This window comes from Chelonia mydas, chromosome 11 (genome assembly GCF_015237465.2).
Source record: "Chelonia mydas isolate rCheMyd1 chromosome 11, rCheMyd1.pri.v2, whole genome shotgun sequence".
NCBI lineage: Eukaryota > Metazoa > Chordata > Testudines > Cheloniidae > Chelonia > Chelonia mydas.
Genome location: NC_051251.2, coordinates 20540139 through 20554296, shown reverse-complemented (window position 1 = coordinate 20554296; position 14158 = coordinate 20540139). Strand labels below are relative to the sequence as shown.

Genomic DNA, 14158 nt, shown 5'->3' with positions numbered 1-14158 from the left:
AAGTTGCAGCAGGAATGAAGAAAGATGTTTCTTACTGAGACATGACAACTGATATTTTGGAGGCTGAAAAACAGCCTAGGATTCCCTTTGCTGGCACACAAAGAAAGCACACACATATTCATGCTATAACCCAGGATCTTCTTTCTCAGCTTCCTTTGTAGCAAACTATGCACTAGCAAATAAGATCCTGGGGGGCATCTCAGCCCCCTTCCGCTTCCCTCCCCACCCCTCCACCCATGCTGTTAAAGCTCTGTCAAAGCACTTCACCAGGCTACATACATTGTACAAACTCCGGTGTTTTAGTTGGAAACTGGCATTCTCACTGCAAGTTCTGGAGTAGGGAACAGGGACGGGGAAGTAATATGCCAACTCCTTAAATAAAATAAATGGGATTGCAAAAAAGTGGGGGCTAAAATGGCGGGGGCAATCCAATAGGCAAGTCAGCAATACTGTGTATTGATCAGTATTAGGTTACGCCTCATCTAATATCTTCATTAATGTTCAAGAAGATGGAATAAATGACATGTTAATGAAATTCACCAATGACCCAAAATGTAGAAGGATACATGAACAGCAGTGAGGAGTGAGAAAGGGCTTAGAGAAAGTTAAAAACATGGGCAGAAAGTAAATTAAATGAGACGTGGAAAAATGCAAGCCAATGTATTTGGGGAGAGCAAATTCAGATAGTAAGTGAGAGAAAGAAATCTTGAAAGAAACCTGCTATGTAAGACTGAGTATGGAAAAGAAATTTAGAAAGGGAAAGTGTAGGATGAATATCTAAAATATACCCTAAGAGTGAAGCTGATTGGAATCTTCTATTTGGCTGGAGAATATAGTCTCCCAAGGAGAGTGTGAGAAACCTCATTACTAGGGACTTTTAAAACTGGGTTTGATAAAACATTCAGAAACATAGTATAGGGAACAATTCTTCACTGGGCCCAGGGAGATGGACTAATTGACTGTGGGCCTGATTCTGATTTCATTTTCACCGGCATTAATCAGGAGTAACTCTAGTGAAGTCAATGAGCCTGATTCTCCACTGAGTTGCACCATTTTTATCCTGCTGCACTCATTCATGTGGAGAGTCAGACCTATTGGTGTTATATTAGTATATGAGAATAAAGACCTATGAGTCCATGTGAACCAGCTTGTCTTCATAACCAGCTTGCTGCTTAAAAATCGGTATGGGATATTTTCAGTATGATTTAAAGAACACTTTGCTTCTACTTATATTTTGTTGGGACAATGGATAAACAGCAGATTGAAGAATAGCTAACACTTAATAATATGTTATTATTATGACTATAAAGCCATGGATGTATGATTCATGTCTGTTGAAGGACACACCAGGTTTCACTGATCACATTTTTTTCTTGGACATTTATATGCAATATACATTATTTTTGCTGTATTTTCCTGACCAAAAAATACTTAAAAAAACAAACAAACAAAGCAACAACAAAATAAAGAAATAATTGAGTAAAACAGAAATGCATCTCAATGTTTTAATAGCAGGTGAAAAATTATAAACAAATGAAGCTTAAAACCAGCTGGGAGGTAGATGATTTTACTTCAGGGCAGGTTCTGTGACAACAATATAAGCTCATCCTTGATGTTGTGTTTATGTCTCAATTCCCCAGAAAGCCATCAATAATCTAATGAGAAGGCAATGCTATCATGCTCAAGTGACAACACCATTTTAGCAACAAATCTTTACAAAGGATAGTGAACAGGTAGTAGAAGCAAAATGTTAACTCTTTTGAGAGTTTCCCAAATGCCACTTCTAGAGAAGAAACTTACTAAATACAGGATGCATTGTTAAGTAGCTGTGATCCAAGTGAATTATATCCCTGCATTCCTGAGCGTGACATCAGAGTCTCAGGGCTTGTCTACACTACCACTTAAATCAATGCAACTTACATCGCTCAGGGTGTGAAAAAGCCACTCCCCTGAGTGATGCAAGTTACGTCAACTTAAAGCGGAGTCCACACTGTGCTATGTCAGTGGGAAATGCTCTCCAGCCAACATAGCTTCCGCCTCTCATTGAGATGGAGTAATTATGCGAATGGGAGAGCGCTCTCCCATCAGCATAGCGTGTCTTCACTAGATGAGCTACAGCGGCACAGCTGCATTGGTGCAGCTGTGCCAATGTAGTGTGGTAGCGTAGACTAGCCTTCAGTGAGCGTGGAAGTGAGAATGGGAATAGACATGGGCAGGAGCTTCTGAAAAGTCTGGGGAAAGTGCCTTCTATCTATCTCAATTCACATCACAAATATTAATTCATTTCCCTTCAACACCAATATTGTCCTCGCTCTACTGATGACAAAACCAAAAAACCTCAATATCCACTGACTGGGAATAGAACCCAGGTATCTAGAATCCAACCTCAAGTGCAGTAACTTAATTACAAAACCACCATGGATCCATATATGAAATGAATAGTCCCTTAATTATTTTTAGAAGCCTATTCTAATTTTATACTATTTCTCCAGTAATGGAACAAACTTTAGTTTCTCTTACACTACATAATACTCCCAGAATCCCTCAGTGATATTATAGCCCTATAATTCAAAATGGTCGGTTACTTATTCTTCAGTATATTTAATAGGATCACATTCAAGAGTTTGGTCCCGCATCCCTCAGTGGGTCATTTCTCTGTAAATACAAGGAGACGGATATTTCCCTTCTCAGAGTTTTGTTGTTTTTTCTCTCTCAAGAGATGGGGGAGCACGGTTTGCACAACAACAGCAGCACTTTCAGCCTCCACATCTGTAGAGGGACCCATCTGAGGCCAGCATAATCTGTCCAGAGCCCTTGTTGCTATTATTTGTATTGTAGCCCTGCCCAGAGGCACCAATCAGAATTGAGGCCCAACTGTTCTAGTGACCCTACACACACAGTAATACACAGTCCCTGTCCCAAACACCTTTCAGTGATACCACTTCTTCTGCTTCCCCACCACCCCTAGGCCATGGTCTGCTACAAACTTTCTGGATACTCCACCTGAACCTTAGCTACCTTGTCCATATGCCCCTGAGATGGTCAGGTGCTATTTTAAGCCCAATGCCATTACCAGTGATATTAACATATCATCTTTATGTTATTATTAAAGTAAAATACATTTTTAAAGTCTGATTCAACTTTTCATTTACATTGTTTGCCTTTTGCAATTTTCTCAACACAGATTACTCAGGATCACTTTGTTTATTGGATGGTCAGTTTAACTAGATTGTCAGTTTCCTTTTTAGGTTCCCCTGAACTGGTCCAGTGCTGTAAATTTGGGGATGTAAAGACTGCAGAGAATGCAAGACGCACACTCTATTTGAGTTTTACCGTCGTTTATTATTTTAGAACACTTAAACTCTGCCCCAAATTTGCTTTGAGCGTGTCCCTTTAAATTACATTATAAGAACAGAGCATGAAAATTTCCAAAAACCATCTGGTTGTTTTGTAAGATTTGTTCCAAGCAAACCCTATCGGGTTGACAAGCAACAAGCTGTTAATAATATGGCTCAAATAGAAAACAACAGCACAATACATCAGAACATGGCTCTCAACATGCTAAAGTCCAAATGGTGACACTGAATTTTTAAATAAATGGCAAAGATCTCAGATAAATGACATAAAAAGAAAAAAAAGAAAAAGCAGAGACAAAAGCTTCAAATGAAGCTTCATTTTCTTAAAATGTCTAAAGTTTTCCATGCAGTCTCAAGTTCAACAGTTCTGATGCAAAAAACTGACAGTAATAATAAACAGTGAGATAACAGCAGATTTAAGTGAGACTGGGGAATTTGGCTCTAAAATGAGTGATGTACCCTGTAATGAGTTTTCAAGAGTCTACCTGAACATTTCAGCTGAGGAATAAACACAGATCCTTCCTTCTTATTAACCTCTCCTTTGTTTTTGCCACAGGGCTTACTTGTCAGGAAGATGTGAACGAATGTGAAGAGAATCTTTGTTTTCCTGGAGTGTCTTGCATAAACACCTTTGGATCTTATATATGTGGAACTTGCCCCAGTGGAATGGAGGGGGATGGTAAATCTTGCAGATGTAAGTGTTTTGCATGATTTACTTATATAGACAGACAAAAATTAGGGTCCAATTCTGTTTACACTGAAGTTAATGGGAGTCTTGCCACTCACTTTAATGGGAGTAAGGTCAGGCCTTTAAATACACAGATCAGGCTACTATTATATTACCAATTTGACTATTCTCATATTGGGCTCTGTTAGCTGTGGGTTTTTCTGGTGTTTGAAATCTTTGTTTTAATGCACAGCCCTCCAGCATATCCATGATTACACGGACAGTACTTGGAAAATAATCTGCCTACCTATTGCCATGGCGTTTGGTCCCTCGATCTGAGTATGTGTGGTTCCCTCCCCGCTCCTCTAGCCTACTCCACAACGGTTTCCTCCATTGAAGCCATATTGGGATGAATGCAGAGCCACCTCCATGGTGCACATCGGTTGTGGAGTCATCTATAGAAGATTGCTCTGTTCCCATACTAAGGGATAGTGTGGAGCCAGGGCTGGCTCCAGGCACCAGCGTTCCAAGCAGGTGCCTGGGGCGGCAATCTTAAAGGAGTGGCAGTCCGTGCATCGTTAGGGCGGCATGGGTTTTTTCACCGTGGCAGCATTTTGGCGTCAGCTTGTATCTTCACAGTCCCGTGGCGGAAATTCGGCGGCAGCTCCCTTCTTCAGGTAGCAACTCGGCACGCTGCTTGTGGCGGCAAAAAGTGTAGAGCCGGCCCTGTGTGGAGCTGAAGTGGCGAGAAGGCACTTGTGCAAGCCCTTTGCACATAAGTGAATTTCACCTGTATGTCTGCTGAGTGTTTGCATACTGGATGCTATCTTCAGCTGTGCTGCTGGATTTATGCTTGGCACAACTGGAAGGGTACAGAGGAAGGCAAATATGGCTCTATGTTCCTGGGAGCAGCCAGGAGCTACACCAGCCCCAATTAAAGCAGCCTTGAACCAGCTAGAACATTCCCCTAGAGACAATTAAGCCCTCTGTGGACCAGTGGAGTACACTGGGCTTCACTGCCTCCTCCAGCACTGGAAAGCCACAGCTCCCAGCTGGGCATACAGCTAGGACAAGGAGAGGTTTTATAGAAACTCAGGATTACCCCATGTTGAGAAATCCTCATCAGCCTCCTTGGAGTGGCTTAAGGTCATTTTGTGCAGCTCCAGTAGTGCAAAGGGACCGTCCCAGGTGCAAAGAATCTGATCTACTCTGTCTCTTTACTTTTTTCATTTGTGCATTGTGGCAGGGCGCTGCTGGGGAAGCCTCAATCAGCTCCTGCCACTCCAGCCCCAATAAAAATAAATCAACAATTGAAATTCGTTTGTAAGTGTTTCCAAAAATTTCCAAATTTTTCAAGCAGTACGAGACAGACTTGCCAAGACACCTACTTTTTCTTTTGTTGATTATGAAAGACAGCTGCTGGGTATTTCTGTACACGTCTATAATAGAGGAATGTTGAAATCAATGAGCTGTATTGTCAGGCCTATTGACTCTTCCTTCAGTGAAATTTACACTTTTCTCGGACATAAATGTTTGCTATACATTATTACTCCATCAATTTGAGTAATTCCAATGCTGCTGCTGTGTCTGCTTTTTTTTGTTGCTTTTTTGGTGTTAATTTGATTAATTGTGTGAGGGGGAAGAGATTACATTAAAAAACAAACCTTTTTCAGTTTACATTAAAAACCTTGGAACAAAAAAATAGGTATTCATTTGCATTCTCATTCAGTTCTTCCAGTCATGTGACAATTTTAAAGAATCAGAGTCACTTTCCTCTAGCACAGAGCAAGGAGCTTTATTGGAAAACATATTATCTCTGTCTCTGCTTCACTGTAGAGTCTCTGCCTAGAACTTCACATAGCTCTTCCAGGCTTCCATCTATAGATTGAGCCTGCACACACACACTTCCCTGATCAAGCTAGCTAATATGAATCCAGATGGACTTTACTGTCCCTAACTCATTCAGGTAGTTTCCCTAATGTGTTCAGGAAATTAATATTTTTAAAAGTCTCTAATGATCAGTCCTTTCATTTTACATCTCTGTGCACGGTGTACAGGAATATCCAATGTGCGCAGCTGTAGAATCAGCCCACAGACTTTTACTACATAGCTTGCAGCTGTCCTCGTTTTCATATAGAAGTATGGGGCAGAGAGATTATAGGTCCCAGCATTCAATCTAGATCTGAGAAGCCGGGCCACATTACACACCGGGACTTGTGGACCCCTTGACAGCTACATCTCTATGACCACTATGCATATTGGGTGTTTTTCTCATTTAAGCAAAGTTTGGGTAATTTGGGCTTAGTATATATTTTCTTATAATTTTTGTACTTAAGTCCTGATGACTTTCAGCAGCTGACTCATCTGCTTTGCTTGCATTTGTTTTATGGTTGGCTTCTAGGATAAACAAATGTGGGGGTTACTTGATTTGCTGTTACTGTTGGTTTTTATCATCAATCACAGCTAAGCTCTAACACCTTGCTACCCTGACCTCCATGCTTTCCTATCACAGATGAGGCCATTGCTGACATTACAGAAGATTTCATTAGTGATAATAATAATGCCAAAGGTGAATTGAACAAGATAGAGGGTGAATGGCCAATGCAACCCTTAGAGGCAAAGAAAGCTCCTGCAATTAAGAGTGTTAACGGTAGTGACACACATGGTAAGTATGTAAAGTTATGCTATGCCATGACATTTCTTTTCAGATTTGCAGTTTATGTACCAAGACTTCATACATTTTACATCCTTATAATCACAAATAACTGTTTCCAGCACATCACAATAGGACAGAGCCAAATGCAAAAAACAGAGAACACAGAAATGTTGCATTATTACTAGAAAATGTGAGATAGGTACGGGAACTATTAGTGCGGATAAGATTCATGGTGGATCTTTCAGTTTGGTGGCCAAACCAAAACACACTAAATATAAAAATAAAAATTGTTTTGGGTCAAGCAAAACATTTTGTTCAAACCAAAACAATTTTTCACCCTTTTTTAGTTTAACTTTGCTCTCAGAGTTTTCTTTTTTCTATTTTTTTTAAGAAATCTAGCTAAATTTCACAATGAAATGTTGTTTCTATATGTAAAGTTGAAATGTTTTATTTTAAAAACATCAAAACACTTAGACTTAAAAAAAAATTCCTGAGAAAACCATTTACCAAATTCAACCCAAGTTTGGGAATAGTTTTGGTTGACTCAAAACTGTATTATATAGTGAATAAACTATTCATCCAAAAAACTTTCTCCAGCTCTGGATGGGTTAGCACTGAAATCTCTATTCATGCCTATTTGAGGGACTCCACTTTTGCTGGCATAAAAAAATAGACAAAGGCACTGACGTCTAATAGGAAGTTATTCTAGTCATGGGCTGCCAGGAGTCTTCTCCTGGAGTCCATGTCCAGCCCCAGAGTTATGCAGGAGCCTTCAGTCATGCAAGAAATATGGACTCAAAGCATATATTAAGAATCTATTGTGGATTTTTTTTGCCGCAGCCTATAATTGGAGGGGGAATATACATCTCCCAAAATCTTTGTGCCTTCAGCAGACATAATGCCGCCAGGAGCAGCAAGCGTACACTACAATGGACACTGCTCCACCCTTAACATGGGGAATCCTTCACTCCCCTTATGCTGGCATGAGCCTGCAGTCTGGTCCGCACCACTTTGGGACTTATAGTACACTCAAGAAGCAGAAAGAGGAGGTCTGTGACTGGCTGCTGTTCAGGGGTTCATGTGGGGGAACTGTTTTTTGTGTCCTCTTACCCTTTTGTGTAGTTGTACAGTGGTAGCCACTATCCAAAGTAAGTCTACACATTGCATTAAAACCACATAAATCCATAAATATTTCAGTTTACTTTGTACTAGTTCTTTTGCAACCAATGTGCAGAATTAACACTGAAAATATTTGAGTGTCATAATCTAGACCCCACTGAAGACAGTTTAAAAAGAAATACAACCACCATTCAGACTTTATACATCCTTTGTTATCTCTGTTCTAGGCCAGATAATTACATATTGCCAGGTAACCTCTACTATTATTTAACTATGTACAAAATTAAATGAATTTAAAGAGTCTTGGTCACATAACGGACTTTCCTGGGCAATTTCTAGATCAGAACCATATGCAGAAATCTACAATATATTTCTAAAGGCAATGTATTACCTTTGCCAAAATATGGTTTGCCAAATAGATTCCAATGATTTTTAAAATATGGGATATCTGAATAATGCAGTTTCTTACCCTGTTAATCTTTTACTTATGCTGAAAATTACAATTTCTATTCTGTCCATGATAAATGCCAAGCAACTCTGAGTAATAAACTTTAAAACACGTAATTAGAGGACTAATAAATCTTGCTTTAATAAGAAACAGATGTTCTGATACATTGTGCCTTCAGGACATTCTTATGTTTGGCATAAGATTTGGGAAACATTCGATGTTAATTATATTTTAAAAGAATAAAAGTAGTGTAAAGCCTTGGCTGGGCTTATATAGTCACTGTTTCACTGTTAATAAAGATTTAATTTAATAAAGAAAAGTTCTTGGATACTCTTTTAGGTGTCAGAGCTGCTGTACGACCTATTACTACCTGTGCCAATAGGCCATGCTTCCCTGGGGTCTTATGTGTTGATCGTAAACCTCCTGATATTGGGTACATTTGTGGTCGGTGTCCATCAGGCTTTTTTGGAAATGGACGAATCTGTACACAAACTCCTAGACCAGGTACTTTTTGGGGTTTTAAAAATGTTTTTTGAGGTAAGGTTATGAGAAAATGTAAGCTGTGGTGGTGTAATACTATGATATACCATATCTCTTTTTTATGTATAATGCTCAATCAGTCAAAACTTTTGAACAATAATTGGCAGAGTAGCTAGAAAAGTCTCACAGCCAGAAATATTTGACTTTCTCTGAGTGGAGATAACCCAGACTCAGCAGGCTGTCTACAACAGTAACAGTTTTGTGGTGAAGGACTTCATGGGTGCCATGGTAAAGAAGAATCACCCCACCTTCATTTCTAACACAGTGCCGCAAGCATAAAATTTGTGCTATTATCAGTCAGAACAGCACAATTTGTGCCAATAGCACCCTACCCTCCTTCCTACCTGCTTCATTGGTTACAAGACATGCATATGTCAAGGTGACCTGTAAGGGAGGAGGTAAGCAAGGAGGCGTGTATCAATAGCCGGGGTCAAAAGATAATTAAAATGTCCAAACAATCTTTCAGTGTGTGTTCCATAAGCTGAACAGTTTTCTTCCTTGCAGAGTTCTTAAACTCAGTTGTTCTTGGAGGGTGGGTCATTTGAAGAGGTTCTCTGCTGTGATGGAAGCAAAGATGGACCCTAACCTAAAACAGGAGGAAACAATAGTGCATGTGACCTCGCAAGGGGTTCAACCCACCAACCATCCATCATTAGATCTTGCTTTCTAATCTTAATGAAATTTACAAAATCCTCTCTAATCTCTAAGAACAGTGAGGATACTTTTTCCTTTCGTATTGCTTCCTGCCCAGAATGTGTTTAAAGAAGTCATGTTTCATTGAGGATTTTTTTAAATTGTGTTAAGTCTTCAAATTGGACTCTCCTGATTTTCAAGCTACCCTTCAAGCCTCATTCTGGGAAACCACATTTCTGTTACAAATCAATGAGCATGTCTTGTGTGATATTTTAGTGAACATTGTCAAGAAGGAAGCAAATTTGCCAATTAGTGTAGGCGTCATCCAACCACTTTGAACTGCATATTGATTTTAGCCAGTTTTCTGAATTTACAGGTAACAAGAACAAAACCAAACATCTTTCCTCTTTTCTAGCAATGAGTATGTAAGTATGGCAGTATGTTACTAAGTTTGTCAGAGTCACAAAGTCAGGTATTGATTGTTCTATAACTTGATGAGGCCCTGAATGCAGATGAGCAAAAAAATAAATAATTGTGCATATAAATAAATTAACCTTTGCATTGTTGCACAGAAGTTCACATTGCTGTGCTAATGAAATGTTAGGATACATAGTCTATGCCCTTAGGGTCATTCAAATGCCATTGCATAGGACATACATTCTACAGTCTAGGTATTGAATTGATATTGGTACAAGATATTGATAGGGTAAATCAGATACGCTTCTTGCATTGTACTTATAGAATTACTAATTGAAGAAGTTGTGTGTCTTCTAAAATGAACACTTATCGAGGAGGTACAGTTTATTATGATTCATGCATGCAATTCACAGCTCCAAGGAAGATTAATTCTAAAACTAAAATGCTTCTTTTAAAAGCAATTTTTATGTCAGAGATTGAATAAACCTGGGGGGAAAAAATCTTTAGGATTCTGTGGTAAATAGGATCAGCCTGAGTATTTTTTTTTTTTTGGATGGGGGGGAAAGGGTTGCGAGATGATTCCTTGGATACGTCCAAACTTTAAACTGGCCCGTTTTATGTAAACCATTTGTGAGAGAGTCTTTACTTCTCTCCTCAGCCTCCTGCTCCAGAAGAGGAGCCCACTTGCTTGTTCCTTTCCATTTTAGCAGTCAGAATATCTTTTAAAATGTTGACCTACAGTTCTAGCCTTTTTCATTGCAAATGCGCGTGCCTGAAGTAGGCATTTATGTCAAAGTGGCCTGATTTTTCAAAGATTGTGCTACTCAACTCCCACTGAATTCCATCAGAGCTGTGAGTGCTCAATCGTTTGTTCATAATTCCAGGGATTTCACAGAGTTGTGTGTATTTCTCGTGCGCACTGGAGAAGGGTAAATATGTTTGCCTTTGCAGACCACATGAACCACTACTTCATTCCTTTGTGTTTTTGTTGTATCATTTATCTAGATTTTATTGTCAACCCAAGTGCCCTTGTATAGCTCTACAAACATGTATATTTCAAGGAAAGAAGAAAGCAGTTTGCTTTAGTATATAGGAGAAAAAAGGAAATAGCTACAGCAGCTCAGCTGAGGATAACAGACGTGAAACAATTAGTTTGTATTTGTGTCTTAATTTATATCCGGAATGCAAAGCTTAACTTTCTTGCTCAAATGCTCTGTGATTTAAGCAGATGTACCGTATAGTACTTGATGTTTAAAAGATACAAAAGCTTTCAATTACATTTATGTACATTTATGGATTATGATTATTATGAAATCCCCGTTTGAATAACAGCTTCTCTTCCATGTAACTAGTGCTGTCATTCATTCAACAAAACATACAAAATCCTCTCCGAGTTGCTAAAGCGCTTGAGGAGGTATTGAGATTTTGTACCAGTTGTTTCCAGGGCCAGAAATTTTAATCTAAAGCTCTTTTTGCTAATTCCCATTTTCATCTTTTGCTGGACGGTTTTGACTTGTATTATATTCAATTGTCATGATTTAAGGATTAAGGGATAAATATGTTTTGATATAGAAATTGCAGAATTGCCCATCTTTACTAAAATTAATGCCTTTGTACATTAGCTGAGGCGAAAAGATGCTATTTCATGCCTTCAGAAAATTGTGTCTTAAAACAGTCTCTGATGAGAAGACACACATTCATGTCTTTCCATTGTGATTTATAAATACCAAAGTGCCATTTACTGACCACTGATTTGTGGTAGGAGTTAATCTAATGATGTACTCAAGTTACAGGTAATTCCTCGGTGCCACAGATCAGTTTCTGAGCTGAATACAGGCCTAAATCTGCTCTCACTTGCACATTTTTATAATGGTTTACACCTTTAGTTTTATATGTCATTTACACCTACTAGATTTCAAGGCAGTAATTCTTGATTTATATCACTTATATATAGTCATGTCCCGTCTCAGAAATTGTATGAGGTTTCATGCACTTGGCAAAGTTTATTGCTTTTTTAAAAAAGGAATCTCTGTTTTCTGTTTTTAGGCAAAAAACAAAACAAGCCCCTATTTACCCCAAAATAAACAAATTGGCAACCTAGGATTTTTTATTTAGTAGTAGTATCAATATTCCTTTTTTTTTTTTGCGAGCAGTGTGATGAAAAGGAAAGCCTAAGGTATTTAGTCCTATTCACGACTGCTAGTCACTGTTTTCTGCTTTGGATAAAATATCTGTCATTCCTTTTGTTGGGAGAGGGGGACATATTAAATGAAAACATACAGTATCACAGGTCATATTACTGGCATTCTTGGCTTCACAAATAAGACAGCTGACGTCCTAATGTGCGGTAGTGGTGGCATTATTGGTATTGCATGTTGCAGTAACAGTGCTAGTCAGATGCTCCCGGTGTTTGTTTAGTCTGGTTTAATCAGTCAGAGTCACAGCAGCCCTCATCTATCTGCACTTATTCCCCTGATACACGGGGGGAAATTGGGTCACAATGGTTTAGTGACCTGCTCAAATTCATACAGCATAATGAGTGAGAAAACTGGGATTAGAATTCTGAAGTCCCTAGCTGCCTGTGCCATGCTCCATATTTTAGACCTTTGCACATTATGCTTAGGGTTTGCCATTTTGCTAAATTCAACCCATGGGACAAATTTATGCACCACAATCTTTTGGATTGTGTTGACACATAAAGGAATGGGACAACATGGTAACAGAAGCATTGTAACATTGCATCAAAAACGTCACAGTAGGATGGCATTTAATGGAAATGATTGTGAAGGACTCACAGAGCATTCAGTGTGGGATGCAGGAGAACCCCAACAGTATCAAGAAGATTCTGGAATTGCTGGGGTGGGTGAAAACTCTGTGCTATCAGTGCGTAACTACTTGCAGCTAAAAGCCATCTCCTATTCAGTTGTTAGGAAACTGAAAGATCTGATAGCGTTTCCATTTTTCTCCTTCTTAGTAATACTCACTAAAATACTAGCTATTTCCAAAAGATTATCAAAGGAAGCTTCTATAGTATATTCTATGACCCAGATATACCACCCTAAAGTATACACAGTGGGAAGAATATGTTTATATAATTTAAAAGAAAAATGGTTTCCAGCTTTGCCTATCCATATACTCTATCAGTTAAGTGCTTCCAGTCCAGATGATATATTTTGCAAATGATGTAACTCAGCAATAGGAGACCAATGAAGCCCAAGTCATAAAACCACCAGGGAAAGGACAAAGCTATATGCCATGAATAATATTTACATTCAGTCAGAACATCAAGTATAGATTACATTCCTTTCCTACCAAGACCATGCCATTTTTTTGCTTAAGCAATCACAGTGCCATCATGATTCTTAAGCGGTAATAATAACAACTCAGCCTCCAAACAAATAATCTATAGAGGGCAGAGGCCTTGTAGTTTGTTACAGTGACAGAACTGAGAGCCAGATTATTTTCTTTTTTACATTTTCAAGCCCCTTTAATCATATAGTAGTAATATCAGGCAGCTTTTTAAAGGGAAAAGTTCCTGTTTTCATAAATATGGTAGAGTTGCAGTTTTGTTAAAGACACTTAAAATTACAGATAATTCCTATTGGGCCCTATTGAAGTCAAACAGGAGTTTTGCTATTAAAGAAGAAATAAGAACAGCACAGGAATTGTTAAAGAGAAAGAGGTTATAAACATAATACAGATGGGTAGGGCTTAATGTGAAATACGTAGATTCTCTGGAACCACAGTATGTTAGCAGGGGCAAATTAGGCCTTCATGTCCAAGGTTTACATTGGCTTCCATGCAGCTTACTGTGGGTGATATTTTTTAGAATGAAACCCTAAAAATCAATGTCCTGTCTGCTGTTGTCATTATCACAAGGCATTTTTCATTAGAACAGGGGTTTGCCCCACTACCCTTAACCAAAGTTACTAAGGGCCAGGCTGTGAATGCCCACTCACACTGGTGAGCAGTTATTCACAACCGTAGTTCCATTCACATCAGTGGATCTACTCATGGAGTGACATAATATTCAATGCAGATAAATGCATCAGAATCTGGAATAAATCAGTACATTTCTGTAGACAGATTTACTATATTTTAATAGTGATATGATTACTATACACAGCTTACAAAACACTATTGGATCTTTGTGGATGAAAGGAGATATATGCACATAAAGTATTATGAGGATAATTTCAATTATTAGAGTGTTGGGGATTTTTTTTTAATTATTTAGGAAAAAGCGAGGGTCTAGGAGACTCTCAGAAGCTCTCACTAAGAAACATGCTCCGAGCCTACTAGTCTATCGTGTGACTGCTGAC

At 38.7% G+C, this 14158-nt stretch overlaps 1 protein-coding gene across 1 annotated transcript in view; it reads left to right on the top strand.

Annotated features, from left to right (window-relative positions):
• The window catches only part of LOC102931520 (von Willebrand factor D and EGF domain-containing protein), a 159154-nt gene that overhangs the window by 73799 nt on the left and 71197 nt on the right, over positions 1-14158 (top strand). Inside the window, exons 14-16 of the mRNA XM_043525552.1 lie at positions 3913-4050; positions 6536-6688; positions 8586-8750. Coding sequence (XP_043381487.1) covers positions 3913-4050; positions 6536-6688; positions 8586-8750 — 456 coding nt within the window. The remainder of the gene's footprint in view (positions 1-3912; positions 4051-6535; positions 6689-8585; positions 8751-14158) is intronic.